The sequence below is a fragment of the Sciurus carolinensis genome, chromosome 18 (assembly GCF_902686445.1).
Source record: "Sciurus carolinensis chromosome 18, mSciCar1.2, whole genome shotgun sequence".
Classification (NCBI taxonomy): domain Eukaryota; kingdom Metazoa; phylum Chordata; class Mammalia; order Rodentia; family Sciuridae; genus Sciurus; species Sciurus carolinensis.
In genome coordinates, this window is record NC_062230.1 from 38,597,192 (window position 1) to 38,614,075 (window position 16,884).

Consider the following 16,884-nt stretch of genomic DNA (forward strand, 5'->3'; position numbering starts at 1 on the left):
GTTAATATTTCTAAAATATGAGGTGTGGGTTTATCTTACTTTGCCAGGAGTAAGATAAACCTGTTCCTCATTCATTTCTAGTTTTGCAGGAAGGGTAGGGGTTCACTTACTAGTTAATCTGTGGCATACTGTGGGCCAAATCTAGTTTGATTGTGGGTTTTGCTTAGCCTATATTAACCAGTATTTTAAAAATCAGGAAATTGCAAAGAAGATCCTACCTTTCTGATTGTCTTGAGAACTGAGCAGCTTTGTTGTCATTGTGCTCACAGTCCTATGTGGCAGCAATCTGGATGTGGGCTCAGCTAGCTAGTCTCTACTGCCCCTTGCTGTCTCATACCACACCTTCCACCTCTGAGCAAGAGCTTTTGACCCTTTCCCAGTTCTCAAAGATATTTTTTCTAAACTAGAAATACCTATTTGTGAAAATACAGGTACTTTTCATATTTAAAATTTTAAAATTAGGACTATAATTGCACTGGTCTTGTGTTGAAGGGACTCAGTAAAAACCAAACACTTAACTGCTTCTTTGGGAAAGGAAAGGAATGCTGAGTGTACCTGTGCCTGGGGAGGGTGTATTGAGACATGGACATCAGGAAAGCTGAGTGAGGATGGGGATTGATCTACCAACTGTGATTCTGTTTTCTCAAGATGATGGAGGAGGATCTACAAGTGTCTTCCCAAGTTAAAGAAGAAACAGACACAGCAGAACAGAAGCCAGAACCAATGGAAGTAGATGAGAAGAAACCTGAAGTGAAAGTGGAGGCTAAAGAGGAAGAAGAAAGCAGTGCTAATGGTGCCTCCTCTCAGTCAACGTCCCCTTCGCAGCCACGCAAAAAGAGTAGGTTGTGTTTTCTTTAAATGGCTGGACTGTCCATTGCACTGAGCTTCTATATCAGGGACTGAGAACTAGAGCAGGAGCATAACTCCATGTCCCCTTTTATCTTCTTGCGTGCTCTTCCTAAGTTTTACCTCTGAGAAATGGCAGCAGTGAGCCAGACTCTAGCCACAAGAACCCACAGGTTTTATGGTATGAGTACAAGACAGGCTGTAGCTGAGGAGGCAGCTCAGAGCACAGGACTGTCTTCTGAAATGAGAGTTGAAAATGCCTCTGGGTCTTTGAGCAGGCTAAGGAGTATGGATTCTTGGCAAGGTATAAACCAATGAAGAATCTGAGTAGGAAAATGGCAAAATAGCTGTGGTTTTAGGGAAATGATCACTGACAGCCTGTGTGCGCCCTGGAGACAGCAGGTTTCTGCTGACCTCGTGAGAGAGCTGTGTATGTAGAATTGGGGCAGTGGAGAGAAGGGTCTGCTTAGCCCTAGGGACCTGGTGTTGCAAGATGGGAAATTGGAGGGGTTAAGAAACTTTGGGTGCTGAGGCCTGTGGGATGAACCAGCCATGCAGTGGAAGGTGGATGCAGCCCCCTTAAGATGTAACAGGGAGTTGGAAAATTGTCAGGTGACCCTTTGCAGTGAAAGACAGTTGAGGGTGGTGGGTGTCATGTTTGGGAAAAACTGCAGAGAAGTGTCAGCAACTGAGACCATGTAGCTTCTCAGCAGGAAAGGACCTGGATTATGGAGGACAGCAGACCCTAGGCCTCTTTATCTGCTAAACATTGAGGACCCCAGAGAGTTTTTGATTGTACGGGTTATCACACACTGTTGGGAATTAAAACTCTAAAACATTTTAAAATAAAATGTTACAGCGTGCCAGTCAATGCATTTTTATGAAAAATACAAATAGTGAGAAGAGTGACATTGTTTATAATTTTGCAACATTTTGAAGAGGGTTAAAGGAACCCAGCTGGACTCATAGATGTGCTCTGTGTACACTGCTGTGGTGCATTGTTGGGATGAACTGTGTGAAGAAAATCCAGTCCCACTCAGATCAGTCATTAGCAAAGGGAGGAGCAATTTCATAACTCTTTCAGGTAATGGTGGGTATCCTTTGGAACTACCAAAATTCAACAAGTGGACATTTGTTGAAGGTGAGTTGCAGTGTGGAATCCATAGCACTGGGTTCTTCATACTCTGCCTGTGTCATCAGAATTCATGGGTCTGTCTTGTTCTTTGAATATGTTTTCAAAGAATGCACATTCAATTTGTATGTGTGACATCATCTTCTGGTCACCTGGAATGTATTGGTTCATTGTGTTGTATAGATTTTTCCAAGTGTTGACATACTTCATTCTACAATTAAAAAAAAAAAAGGTCCAGGCACAGTGGCACACCCCTGTAATCCTAGCGACTTGGGAGACTGAGGCAGGATCACAAGTTTAAGGGCACCCTGGGAAACTTAGCAAGAACCCATCTCAAAATAAGAACTAAAATGGGCTGGAAATGTAGTTCAGTGGTAGAGCACCCCAATATCACACAAAGAACCACAAAAGCAAAAGACCACATTCCTTAATATCACCAACTTCTTTAAATTTTGGGAAGTGTCAAGCTCATGTGACAGATGCAAGTTTTCCAAAATTCCAAACTTTTGATGAAAACTCCAATACTGTCACTTGTCCTTGAAATAACTGGCTTATCCATTTTGAGAAAATGTCTACCACACACCAGAACCCAATAACCAGAACTTGTGTATCTGTTGCTCTTGCATGGTGTGTGTGTCCATGGAAAAAAGCGGTTCCTTCTGCTCAGCCTGGTATTGGCATAGATGCAACTCTGAAGTCAGCGTGTGAGCAGCAGTAATGTTGTGCAGACTTCCTGTTCCCTCACGCAGAATGAGGGATATCAGAAGTTGAGATATAGGAAGAATAATCACTTTACTGCCTCATCCAGAGTAATCTCACATGGCTGGTATTCTTCCTGTGAGTGCAGAGTGGCCACAAGAATGTAGTGTGACCTCTGAGTTTGGTACTGTTGGCTCTTTTACTTTTGATTTTCCTTTTTCTTTTTTGCCTTGCCAAAATGTTAGCTGTTTGGGGCTGGAGTTGTGGTTCAGTGATACAGCACTCGCCTCGCATGTGTGAGGCTCTGGGTTCGATCCTTAGCACCACATACAAATAAATAATTAAAAAGGTATTGTGTCTATCTACAACTAAAATTTTTTTTTTTTAAGTTAACTTTTATTTTCTTTTGGATTCTTGACCCACCTGTGTGAATGTCCATACAGGGCGCTTTCATATTAGAGAAATAGTTTTGATCTCAGACACCCAAAATGACCCATGGCAATGCTAGAACTTCTTTCAGTAACAGGAATATTACATGTCTGTGTTCTGTGTTATGGTGGCCAGCAGCCACATGTGACTCTTGACTACTTGAACATGACAACAGTGTATAAGGAACTAAATGCTTACTTTATTGATTCATTTAAATTTTAGTAGTCCCCTGTGGCTGGAGACTACCACATTAAGCACCGTGTGGGGCCGTGGGTCTTCCAGGGATCTGTGGACCCTACTCTATGAGGACTTTGGGTATGGTGTACCATCTTTACTGAATTGGAGGTTTTGAGGCCAGAGAAGCAAAATGACTCACTGTGACACACAAACTAATGAGTAGCAGAGAATTTGGTTCAGATACAACTGATGAATTCTCCTTCAGCACATTTGGCTTTAAACAGTTATTTAATGAATGATCAACCAGAATGCAGCCCAGTGAAGGCCTTTTTTTTTCTTTTTTTTCTCCCTGTACCAAGAATTGAACTGAAGGCCTCACACATGCTAGGCAAATTCTGTACTGTGGAGCTATAGCCCTATCCCTGTTTTTTAATTTTTATTTTGAAACAAGGTCTCACTAAGTTGCTGAGGATGCTGGCCTTAAACTTGTGATCCTCCTGCCTCAGCCTCCCAAGTAGCTGGGAATAGAGTCATGCACCTTTGTGCCCAGCGAGTCCATACCACTTTTTTGATCACCATTAGGGAGATGACATGGTCCTGAGTGAAGATTAGCAGACACTTTTTTTGTAAAAAGGCATATAGTGCTAGGTGTAGCGGTGCTCATAGGTGATCCCAGCAACTCAAGATGGTGAGGACAGAGGATCACAAGTTAAAGATGAGCTTGGGCATTTTAGTGAGGCCCTCAGCAACTTAGTGAGAACCTTATCTGAGAATTTTTTAAATGTGGGGAGCTTGGGATGAGACTCAATGATAAAGCCCTTCTGGGTTCAATCCCTAGTTCAAAAAAAAAAGTTTCAGGCTTTGTGTTTAACAATGTTTCTGCTAAAACTATTGAACTTGGCTATTACACAAAAGCAGCCACAGAAAATATATAAATGGAAGAATGTGGTTGTTTGCCAATAAAGCTTTGTTTCTGGAGACTAAAACTTGAATTTCATGTAATTTTCACATATCAGGTAATATCCCGGTCATTTAAAAAGGTAAAATACATTCTTAGCATTCAGCTCACACATATTGGGCAGCAGGCCAGATTAGACCTTTTGGTCATAATTTGCCAACCCTTAAACTAGAGGAATGAAAAAAATTATTAAGTAATTGTTTCCTTATAAAAAGTTGTTCAAAGAATACTAATTGCTACCTCATCTCTGTATAAAACAGATCAGAAAAGGGTTAGTGAAAATGAAGATGGGTCTCTGAGGCTGCTGGACAGCACATCTTACTAGACCAAGCTTTTGAGCTGTGGAGTGCTTGGCAGTGTGTGCATGGGGAGTGCTGCATTTGGGCTGTTACATACTCACCTGGGCCTTGGGATTTCCATCACTAAAGTGAGAGGTGTCGAAATGGATTTTTCCTTAAATTTCATCTTAACTTATATTTGATGGAAATCAGGCGGGCTCTCCAGAATTGAACAAGTTAGATGCCCCCCCTTCAGAAAAATTGATAGACTCCTATACCTGATATGTGCCACTGACTGACTAGAAGTTTAAATGTTTATGGTATTTTACATCTGATTTTTTTTTTTTTTTTTTTTTTTTTAACTCAGGACTCTTATTATTTTGGGCAGGTCTTCATAGGACAGGGCAGCAAGTTCCAACAGTGGGGAAGAGCCCCTACTTGCCAGTGATGGGGGTGTTCCGCAGGACCTCAGTGAAAGGGTCCCCGTGCAGAAACATCTCAGAGATGTAGCGGTCCTTGTTGACTTGTGGACTTCTTGCCCTTGCCAGCCCTGGGGACCTTGGTCCACATCTCCTTCACATTCTCCAGGACCACACTGCAGTACCTGTCAGGCCATCACACCACCCAGGAGCTTCTTCTTGTTGAGTCAGTTCACAAGCACTTGGGTGGTGTTCTTGACTCACTGTGAGCACAGAGAGTGGACCTCAGTTAAATATCATCCGATTTTTAAATCATAGTTTACCATGTATCTATTGTAAAAAATATTTTGGGTGGTTGCTGGAAATTGAACCGAGGGGTGCTTTGTCACTGAACTACAAAGATACAGAAAACATTACTTAAGAACCTGTTTCATCAGAAATTTTTTTGGCACAGTTGTCCTTGACCATTTTTCTATGCAAAAGAGGTTCTCTGATACAGACAAGGTTGTGACTCACCTACTGCTAATTCACCTGCCTCATACACTAAATTTACCAGGCACACGTGCCTGCAACATTGAAACCCATGTGGGTTTCGTATGAACATCTTAAAGTATTTGGCAGTGTTTGTTCTTGTACTGGTGACAACAAAAGCTGTAGTAGGACTGGGCATGGTATTATTGGGAGACTGAGGCAGGAAGATTACAAGTTCGAGGCCAAACTAGGCAACTTAACAAGACCCTGTCTCTAAAAGGGAAGGAGAGGGAGGAACTAGGGGTGTAACTCAGTAGTAGGGTACCCCTGAATTCATTCCCCAATACCAAAAGGTATAGTAGGAATACAGTGGCTATAGGTTTGGAGCAATGTGCGTTGGTAAACGTGGTTAGAACAGTATGGAGCTTTATCGGGAGAATACTTGTTTATGTAGCCCAATTACTGTGTACATCTTTTAAATGAGATTATAATGCATAAGTGGCTTGAATTTAATATAGCCAAGGGTAGGAAAGTCTCATCAGGACTTTTTAAAGGCCTTTCCAGTGAATTGGCTTTATTTACCAGTTTGATCAATGAAACAGATGTGGGAGTTAGCTTTGTTTTCTATTCCCACAAAATTTTAAGGTTGGAAACCCTGTTGTTGAAGACGCAAACTGCTGAGTATTGTATTTTGCCTTACATCCTGAACACTGTTTTTGAAAACCCTAATGTTATTGTTTTCAGAAGCCCTGAGTTTGACATTTGGTCCACGGACTCTTAGAATGATTCATGGGAGTCCCCTCTATGCCTTAGAAGTGTGGCTTGGGGGTAGAAGCTGCTCTGGCTTCCATTTTAAAATGTTATCTCAGAGGGGTCTGGGCAGCTGTTACAAATGTCTCTTTCTTGTATTTTCTATCTGCAGTCTTCAAACCTGAGGAGCTACGCCAGGCTCTTATGCCAACCCTAGAAGCGCTCTATCGACAGGACCCAGAGTCCTTACCTTTTCGGCAGCCTGTAGATCCCCAGCTCCTAGGAATTCCAGTAAGTTAATACAGTAAAAATATGTTACAACTTTGAGCATCTGTTATATAATCCCTTTTAGTTGGGTGAAGTATCCTCCTTACTTTGAAGATGTTTCTCCTAATAGTGAAAATTGTTATTTGTCAGCAGTTATCTGTGGAAATGTTTATTTCATTCAGTCTCACTTGTCCATGAAATCCCAGGTCTGGGGGAGGGAAGGCATGCCCTGGGTCCCTAGTTCACTCACTCTGCTACAAGGCACCCAAAGCCTTGCTTTGTATTTGGAGCTTTGTGTAAGCTTTGTCTTAAAGCCCTGGAGGATATGACCTGGGGTGCTGCTCAGTGGGAGAGTGTCCCCTCAAAGGCTGTGGGGACACAGAAAGTTCTGTTGAACTGTAGTCATCAGTCTTACCACTGCACTCTGTGTGCTTGGTCCCAGTGAACCTCTAGAAGTACACTTCGATAAATTTGTTCACCATTTTAATTCAGTGAATTAAAATTCTCACTTAAAATGTTTTTATTAAAAAATCTTTTATTAAACAATCCCTTTATTTTTCTTTAAGTTTTCCTTTTAAGTGATTTGATTACACTTGAAATGTGTATAATTTTAGTGAATCATATTGGAGGAACATTCGAGATTATCATTCCATTTCTTACTATTGGGAATGAAAGTTGTTCTGGTACTTTTATATTTAAGATAAAACTGCCAGATAGGGCTGGCATTTAAAATTTGGAGGATCCACTAGACAGACCATTTTATTTTTAAGGATTATTTTGATATTGTGAAGAATCCCATGGACCTTTCTACCATCAAGCGGAAGCTGGACACAGGGCAGTATCAGGAGCCCTGGCAATATGTGGACGATGTCTGGCTCATGTTCAATAATGCCTGGCTCTACAACCGCAAGACATCCCGCGTCTATAAGTTTTGCAGTAAACTTGCAGAGGTTTTTGAGCAAGAAATTGATCCTGTCATGCAGTCCCTTGGATATTGCTGTGGACGAAAGGTACAGTCTTAAGTTTTTCTGGAAAATGAACTTTCCTGGTTAATTCAGCCCAGGGGTATTAAACTAAGGAGACTTGGTGTCTGACCACACTGTGTGCTCAAAGCTCACAAGAACACCTGGTCTTTTGTAGCACAGTTGACTGCCTGAAGTGATAACATAGTCAGGGCTAGAGGGCTTGTGGGGAAGCCTTGGGTGACACCTTTCTGGCTGCCTATTACCCATTTCCTCTGTCTATAATAATTTGTCTCAGAGCCAGGTTATGCTAATGGTCACATTTAATCAAAAAATGTCTTAAAATAGCTATGAAAATTATTAGAAACTTACTTAATATACTAACAAATAACTGAATGGCTGCCTCTACCTCTCCATAATGGACTACATTTCAGGATGGTAAATGGACATTGTTTTTAGTGTTTTCTCTTTGTCTTTGCAGTATGAGTTTTCCCCACAGACTTTGTGCTGCTATGGGAAGCAGTTGTGTACCATTCCTCGAGATGCAGCCTACTACAGCTATCAGAATAGGTAAGCCTCAGTAGTTTCCTGCACTACAGGGCAGAAGGAAGGGTTAGGGCAGGGTGTGCTCATCTCACTGTAGCCTGCTTTATTTTACTTCTTTCCTGAAGTTCCAAAAAAAAAGTTACAGTCTGCATTTTTTGATCATTCAGGCTCATGGTCTCCTAATTTTAAATCACACTTGTGTGGTGTAAAGATTACACTTCAGAGTCATTGGCCACACTAGTTTGGGTTAGATAATACTCATTTGTAAGCCACAGTCATTCTAAAATGTAACCCCGGGTCTGGAATGTAGCTCAGAAGTAGAGTGCTTGCCTAGCATGCATGAGGCCTGGTTTGATCAAGACCACACACACACACACACACACACACACACGAAAATAATAATAATAAAAGAAAATGTGACTCTCTAAGTAAGAGTCTGAATTTGAAAGCAACTCTGATAAAGGTTGAAATGCCTTTTTCAAAATATTCAGAGAATAGAAAATTATTATTTTACTCTTCTGTGGGCTAACATTTGCTGCTTAGGTAATTTTGCCTGACTGATCTGATGGAAAGACTTACATTAGTGCTGCTTCCTTAAAAAAAAAAAAAAAAAAAAGTCTAAGGGTTTTTATTATCTAATTTGATTGTAAGCACAATAGAAAATTATATGTGGCATTTTTTATTGAGTCAAGAATGACCGGGCTGGGGAGATAGCTCAGCTGGTAGAGTGCTTGCCTCGCAAGCACAAGACCCTGAGTTCGATCCCCAGTACCGCAAAAAAAAAAGAAAAAAAAAAAGAATGACCCTCCTGATGAGAATGACTGCTTCAGGGTTTTGAGAGTGGCAGGCCTGCTTGAAAACTAGTTGCCATCTTTTTGGAATGTGAAGGTAGTTTGAGAATAGATCTACTGTCTTAAACAGAGGGAAAGTGAAAATAATATTTGTTGTTGATTCCCCACACAAATTCAACTTCCATAGTTTGAGGTTGTATTGAAGGTTATACTCCTTTGTATACATTGCTGTAAGTGGCTGCACATTGCCATAGCAGGAAGGCTTCACACCTAGAGCAGAAGGCACTGTCTGCTTGAGTTGGTAGCAGCAACTCCATTTTGTGATCTGGCAGCTAAAATCTTTATGAGACCAAGCTGGAGTTTTGTGCCTGTTCTTTGTCTTGAGGTTTGAGTATTAAATGTGAGTGTTAGAGTATGGGGTTTTGATTATTCTGCCCTTTTTGGGTCAGAGTAATTATATGTGTTCTGATAGCTCAGAAAAGATGAGGGATTTTCTTAATTTGTTTAAAAGTACATACACAGGCCTGACAAATATGAAATTTTGAGTTTATTTTTCCTCCAGGTTTTTTTTTTTTTTTTTTTTTAAGAAAATATAACCATTTTCAAAATAATTACTCACATCAAAATCCTTTATGGGGCAGGGGATACTGAGGATTTAACCTAGGGGCAATTTACCACTGAGCTACATCACCAGCCCTTTTTATTTATTTATTTTGAGACAGGGTCTAAGTTGCTTAGGGCCTTGGTAAATTGCTAAGGCTGGCCTTGAACTTGTGATCCTCCTATTTAAATCTCCCAAGCTGCTGGGATTACAGGCATACACCATTTCACCCAGCTCAAAATCCTATTTAAAAAAACAAAACAAGGGGCTGGGGTTGTGGCTCAATGGTAGAGCGCTTGCCTAGCATGTGTGAGGCCCTGGGTTCAATCCTCAGCTCTGCATATAAATAAATAAATAAATAAATAAATAAATAAATAAATAAATAAATAAATAAATATCCATTGACAACTAAAAAATATTTTAAAAAAATAAATAAATAAAATAAAATAAAACTGTTGCTGGACCCAGTAGCACACACCTATAATTCCAACTATTTGGGAGGCTGAGGCAAGAGGATGGATCACAAGTTTGAAGCTAGCCTTAGCAACTTACTGGTAAAGGACTGGGGATGTAGCTTGGTGGCAAAGCACCCCTGGGTTCAATCTCCATTACCACAGGGAGGAGGAGGGGGTACTGTTGACAAAATATGGTTTGAGAGACTTCTATGCCTTGCCTGACCCACTGGCTTCCTACGCAGTACAAGGGTAGTTCTCCTGGAAGTGCAGCTGGTACAGCTGTCTTGCCAAAACCAGTTTAACAGTTTGATTTCTGTCTCAACATCCCCTTTATCAATAGAAGCATTTAAAAAACAAACTTTAAAATCATACTACAGCCCATTCATGATGGCATCCCTCCCTAATGACCAGGTGTTGTTTCAGAAATTCTGGCTCCACCATTTCCAATTTTAGCCCTGTGGTCCTCAGCACATGTCATGATATATTAAGCTTAAACTTGTCCATGACACAGAAATAATAGCATTTTCCCTGACAGCCACACGTTAAACTAGACCCTGAAAAATACTGTCTGCTGCTCTGTTACCCAGCACAGTTTTGGTGTGGAAGAAAGAAAAGAGTATTTGCCACTATCTTTAAGTAGCTGGGGCCTTTTCATTGTTGGTTTCACTGTTCCTGGGTCCTTGGTGCCCTGCCTTTGCTGATATGCACAGATTTTGGCCACAGATGTTGAAAGAGTTAGAGTTGATAGGATCAGGGCACACTACTGTCATCTCAGGGAAGGTCATCAATGGAGCACAAACACAGGACTGTCTGGAAAGTTCTGAAATATCCAGTTTTAAAAATTCACTTTTACTAAATGAAAGTAAGATGTTTTTCTTGAATAGAAATGCAAATAAAGTAGTTGTGTCCTATAAATGATTTATTTCAAAAGCTTAGTTACACCTGTGTGCTCTCAGAATGCTGTATTTGAGTAGATTAAAATGTTATCCTAAGAAATCAGTGGCCCAGTTCTGTGGGGAGCATTCTAACTGCTTGCATTTTTGTTCTCAACTTTGACTATTTATGAACACTGTGGCATTCTTAGGAATAATTGTTTTGTTACCTGTGCTAAACTATTTGGGCACTTAGAACTATAGAAAATTCTACAGGCCACTTAAACAAGTGAAACCCTAATATGTAAACTAGTGTGTGATTACATTTTCACTTGTTTCTATGCTTTGAAAATTTAGAAGTAACTCATGCTGGGGGAACTTGCAGATTTTCTAGGATTTACCTGTAGATAATATGGGGATTATTTATAGATACCCCAGTTACACACTGATACAGTACTTAAAACAATCTGCATTTGAAAACTTACTCCATGTGATAAATTACCCCTTCAAATAAACTGTGCAGTCACGTTGTGCTACTTCAGCCACCCCAGATGTGCATTGTCATGTGAAGGATTTCTCCTTCATAGCTCCATGTTCATCAAACTGCTTCCTTCACACAGGCAAAATGTCACCTAGGCTGTTTTGGTTGAAGAGTGGACTTCTGAACCTTTATTTCCAGGGAGAATAAAGTTTGGACTAGGTAATAGATAGGGACAGTCTGACATTAGTATCTGTTACCCATGTTCAGGGTGGTTTCAGCTGGTTTGATCTGGTGGGCAACCCCTCCCCCATTCTGTTACTGTTTTCATTTCTGTGAAAGGTGATGGAGGGAGGCCATGGCTGGTCCCTGTCCTCTTCCCTTCTTCCCTGCTTGAACAGGCTAGATTCTCCAATTTCTTGACAGTGCTTTGGGACAGACATGAGAGTCTGTTAACACTCTGTTCTTCCCACTTACTGACCTGAGATTCTTGGGTAGTTGTGGGTCACACACAGAGACTTACTTAGGTTTCCTTGGCATCTCAGAGGGCTGCCATGCAACCACTAATACTTTATTCTGCCTCAGTTTGCTACATTGAAAAATGGTGGGTTCATGATTCCTTGTTTCCTAGAGTGGTGGGGCTTGATGCCCTTCTCAAATAAAAGCAAAGAATTTGCCCAGGATTTTGAAGCCATTTGGACTCACTTGTAATTGTGGTGGTAATTTCATTTCAGACTGTCCAGTGGTCTTCTCACTGGCTCACAGAACTGCATTTTTTATAAGGAGTAGAGCAATTAATTCTGAGTTTTATTTTTAAAAAGAAAGTATCTGCTTGGAGGGAATGTCTGTTTTGCATTTTGTTTTCTTGACACTGAATTTGGTCTATAGTTTTCGTTTTTTAATTCTTGACAGCAGTGACAGTGCCCTCCTACATGTGGAAATTGTTACATATAATTTCACATCTCCATAGGAATATTTACAAAATAGCGAATGACCAGAATATTGCTATGGTTCATCCAGAAACATAAATATACGTGTATATTTGAAAACTGTTAATCTGTCTGTTGCTAGTCAGAATTTTTAATCTTGGCAGTATTTATTAATTGAATTGGTTCTGAATAAACTAGTCCCTGTAAGAAACTATCATTAATACAGTTGTAATTGCAATGATTCCACCCTGGGCTCATCAATTGAGCAGGGTAAACTGGATAATCTTGAGATGTTTCATGCTCTCAAGTTCCATGCCTTTTGTTTGCTGTGTGTCAATTAATGAAACCCAGCAGACAAATGTTGGGTATGTTTGACTGAGGTGGGCCCTGGGACTTGTGGGGGCCTCTCCTCCTGGCTGTGCCTCCATCTGTAGCTGAGCGAGTGAGGAGCAGTGCCTCACTGTGCACCGGGGTCAGTGTGGCACCCGGCGTCTTGTCAGTGTTTCTACTACTAATCCTTGTTGGCATCTTGTCGACGTAGTTTTGAGCTCTAAAACTGCATTTTATTGTGCTGCCATCACTACCTTACACTCATTCTTTTTGCTTGTGTAATTCTCCGTTCAGCTTGTTTATTTTACAGTATTCTTGTGTGCTCATCTTGTTTAAGCAGCATCCGCCTGCATTTTTGTTGATTTCTCATTCATGTCCTTTCCAAACATTTAGTAGTTTTTATTTTAATTGTTCTTACTTGATAGCTTGAGCCCAGGCTCTCTGTTATTATCATATAAGAAATTGGGGTGATGGATAATTTCTCAAATGCAGATTGTGCTTTAAAGATTAACTTTCTAAATTTGCTTAACTTGGGTTGTCACCAAATCAGAACAGTCATTCGCCAAGTATTTCAGATTGATGAATGATTGGTCCCAGCACCAAAACTTCAAATCAGAACTTAGAACTGCATTTTAAAGTCTTTAAGATTGTTCATGAATTTACATATATTGTATTGTTTATACAATATATCATTTTTCTCTATATATTCTTATTAATAAATGGCTGGAAAGTCTTTGACCCTGACTGCATTTCTGTTAAATGTTTGTCTAGAATATGGATTTGGTTTCATTTGTATTAGAATACAATAAGCTGAGTGATTAACTTCTGAAAAATAACAGGAACAAATTAAAACCAGTTCTGGGTGTTCAACATTATCACATATTTAAAGAGCTGGCTTAAAACCAGAAATAAAACCTTTTAATTGCTGTCAAGCATAAATTTTCTGTTTTGAAAAATAAAGTATTTTCAGTTTAAATTGCTTCTTAAGGCCTTTTGTCAGACTGTTTTGCTCCATCTCAAACCCTGGCGTTATATTTGATTTTATGACAAAATTGAGATTCCTAAATTTAGGCTCCATGCAATCCTAGTATTAACAACTTGAAAGCATTTGCATCTTGGAGCCGGACAACCTGTCGTTGTTAGTGATGATGGCCTGTGACGTGTGCAATGAGACCGAATGCTAATCAATGCTTTGCCTTGGCTTTCTGCTCTGTGTTGTCTCGTGTTTGCGTCTTACCTCTGTGTCTGTGCTATTTGTTCCCTTCCCTATTCTCTAATCCTGCCCTTCCCCACCTGCCCCTGTTCCTTCCATTGTCCTCACTGACCCATCAATCAACCAACAACGCCCCCCCTTCGTCGTGGTGCTCTGCCCTGCTCTGATTGGTGGCTTCGTTGCTTGGGTGGCTGTGTGTTATGATGGACCAGTTCACCCAAGTATGGCCTTCTTGCTGACAGGTATCATTTCTGTGAGAAGTGTTTCACAGAGATCCAGGGCGAGAATGTGACCCTGGGTGACGACCCTTCACAGCCCCAGACGTAAGTACTATTTTCTCATGTTTTCCTCTTGCCTGTGATTAAAAGGGAAGCCAATGTATGTGCCATTTTGATTTTAGTGTAGTGTATTTTTTTTTGTATTAACTGTGCCTACATTTAATTGTAAGTGTGTGTGTGTTTACATTTACACTTAAAGATGTAGGGGTTTTAGCCATAAACAGTAGTGCCACCTGTACATTCTTTCTCCATTCAAGGCAAGGGTACTGCAGCCTCCCACTCTACTTCAATGGTCTCTTGACCCGTCGTATATCTCTTCTGGTAGAGAAAATTGCTTGAGCCAGGCACATTGGCACACACCTGTAGTTCCATTTGCTCAGGAGGCTAAGTTGGGAGAATCACTTGAACTCATGAGTTTGAGACCAGCCTGGATAACATAGCAAGACTCTGTGTCAAAAAAAAAAAGAAGCCAAACTCTGTGGCACACACATATAATCCCAGCAACTCAGAAGACTGAGACAGGAAGATTAAAATTCAAGATCAGCCTCAGCAACTTTTCTCAAAAAATAAAAAGGACTAGGAATAAATCTCAGTGCTAAAGCTCCCCTGGGAGCAATCACCAGTACAAAAAGAAGAAAAAGAAGAAATTGATTTTCCCTCATGATTGTCAAGGTCCATTTTTGGAAATTGTAAGTTTCTAGTTATGCCTAAGAAACCAGGTAGCCTTGTTTTCAGTAGCAAAAAGTAAGTTTTGAAGGCATACCCCGTCTTTTACCTTGGAGTTTATCTTCCACTTAAACCTTCATTACTTTACATTACTGATCTAATGCAGATTAGCAAGAATACAGTGCTCTTCATCCCCATATTCTGGCCCAGTGTGTAAATATGTCTCCTTCCCTGTTGGTTTTTTGATTAGCTCCAGCGTATGAGTTTTTGTTTCATTCCTATACCGAGTTCACTTTTTCCTCTCCAGTGCTTTGAGTGGTACAATAACCAGAAATGGCAAGAAAAAGGGAAGCCACAAATGGTTGATCAGTTTCATTTGTGCTTCAAATACCAAAAAGCCTGCTGGACACCATATCTGCCCAGCCTACCAGTGCTTTGTAGCTCTCTTTCCTCCTGCACTTCTGCCTGCAGAGTGGCTGTACCACAAGCTAGAAGGCTCTCCTGCAGAGGCAGCTTACAGTGATGCAGATTCTTAGTCACCTGGACATGGTTTGCTGCCATTCACACACACAGCAAGTCCAATCACTCAGACCACACATAGACCCAAACAACTGCAATTCTACATACTGAATTCATTTTTACTTCCCTTGCCTTGTTAATTTTTTGGTCTAATTGCATGATTAACAATTGGGTTGGAGAGTGAGGGGTGGGGGAAAGGTTGATCAGTGAGTTCCAAAGTACAGTTAGATATAGTAGTAAGGAGCTCTGGGGTATTATTGCATGGTATGGTGACTCTTGGATATCAGTTACAGACTATACATTTAAAAAAACTAAAAAGATTTTGTTGTTGTTGTTGTTCTTGTACCAGGGAATTAAACTTGGGGACACTCAACCACTGAGCCACATCGCCAGCCCTGTTTTGTATTTTATTTAGAGACAGTGTCTCACTGAGTTGCTTAGAACCTTGCTGTTGCTGAGACTGGCTTTGATCTCTCCCTGCCTCAGCCTCCTGAGCCACTGGATTTAAAGACATGCACTCCTGTGTGCTTTGTTAAAACTGAAAAGATTTTTTTGGAAATTTTCCACACAAATGATAAATATTTGTGAAGATAAATACATTTAACCTGATTTAAACATTACTCAGTGTATACCTATATCAAACATTACATGGGATAGTGGTGCACATCTGTAATCCTAGCTAGTTGGGAGACTGAGGCAGGAGAATCACAAATTGGAAGCCAGCATGTCAAATTAAAAAGGGCTGGGGATATATCTCAGGGCTTGCGTAGCATGTACATTACCCTGGGTTCAGTCCCCTGTATTGTGGTGCCCCATTAATACATACAACTTCTGTATTTTTGCCTTCAATTCTTAAGTTTTTGTGTATCAGCTAAAAAGTAAAATAACCAGCAGAAAACAATAATTTGTATAATTCTGTGAATCAGAAGTAATCTACATATGCACTGATCATGGTAGCAGGACAGTAGAAACCCAGGTGCATAGCCCTTTCAAAGGCAGGCATCCCCAACACAGACGCTGACCTTGCTGCCCTGAGGAAGTGTCACAGTTTAACTGTGGTTTTGCTCTGAGTCCAACTCAGTAGCTGTTCACTATGCAAATTTCATCAAAGATAAACAGGTTTGAATCTTAACACAATTTTGCCATCATATATTAACTAGTCTTAATTAAATCTTGTAGTAAAGCTGATAGTACTTGGAAGGAAATGTTCCAAAAAAGAAAATACATGGAAAGTAGATGATAGTGCAGTATGTAGGGAAATAAAGGGTAGTACTTTCTTTGGAAGTTTCATCCCTTGTTGTATCTACTTGAGATTTCAGCTGACCATCACTCCTCGGTATTTGAAGAGACCCAGTAGTCTATACTCCACAGAGAAACGTTCACTGATTCACTTTTTTTTTTTGTTTTGTTTTTTTTCTTTCAAGGACGATTTCCAAGGATCAATTTGAAAAGAAGAAAAATGACACCTTAGACCCTGAACCGTGAGTATATAGCCTTTTTTGATTGTTTGCTTTTGGGTTTTTTTTTTTTTTTTTTTTTTTTTTTTACTTTTAATTTTGATTTCAGATCAGGAAAGTTACTCCTTATGATAAGGTTGTTGTGGGAGAAAACATTAAAGATACATTGCCACAAATAGGATTTTTGTGTGAAGTTATCTTTTAGAAATAAATTCTTTTTAAACTCACACAAAATAGGTATGCCTCTATCACATATTCTCCAGTTATTGAATTTTAACTACGATAAGATTAGATGGATGTTTTGGTTTAATGGAACCCTTTTAATAATTTGGTCATGTGTGTCTTCAAGAAACTGAGCTGG

The 16,884-nt window shown here is 40.2% G+C and overlaps 1 protein-coding gene across 3 annotated transcripts in view; it reads left to right on the forward strand.

The window, feature by feature from the left end:
* Crebbp (CREB binding protein) overlaps positions 1 to 16,884 on the forward strand; it is a 125,955-nt gene that overhangs the window by 90,857 nt on the left and 18,214 nt on the right. For all 3 annotated transcript variants that reach the window (XM_047532974.1, XM_047532973.1, XM_047532975.1), the window contains 6 exons: positions 649 to 838; positions 6,332 to 6,450; positions 7,197 to 7,436; positions 7,870 to 7,958; positions 13,846 to 13,926; positions 16,491 to 16,547. In XM_047532974.1, coding sequence (XP_047388930.1) covers positions 649 to 838; positions 6,332 to 6,450; positions 7,197 to 7,436; positions 7,870 to 7,958; positions 13,846 to 13,926; positions 16,491 to 16,547 — 776 coding nt within the window. The remainder of the gene's footprint in view (positions 1 to 648; positions 839 to 6,331; positions 6,451 to 7,196; positions 7,437 to 7,869; positions 7,959 to 13,845; positions 13,927 to 16,490; positions 16,548 to 16,884) is intronic.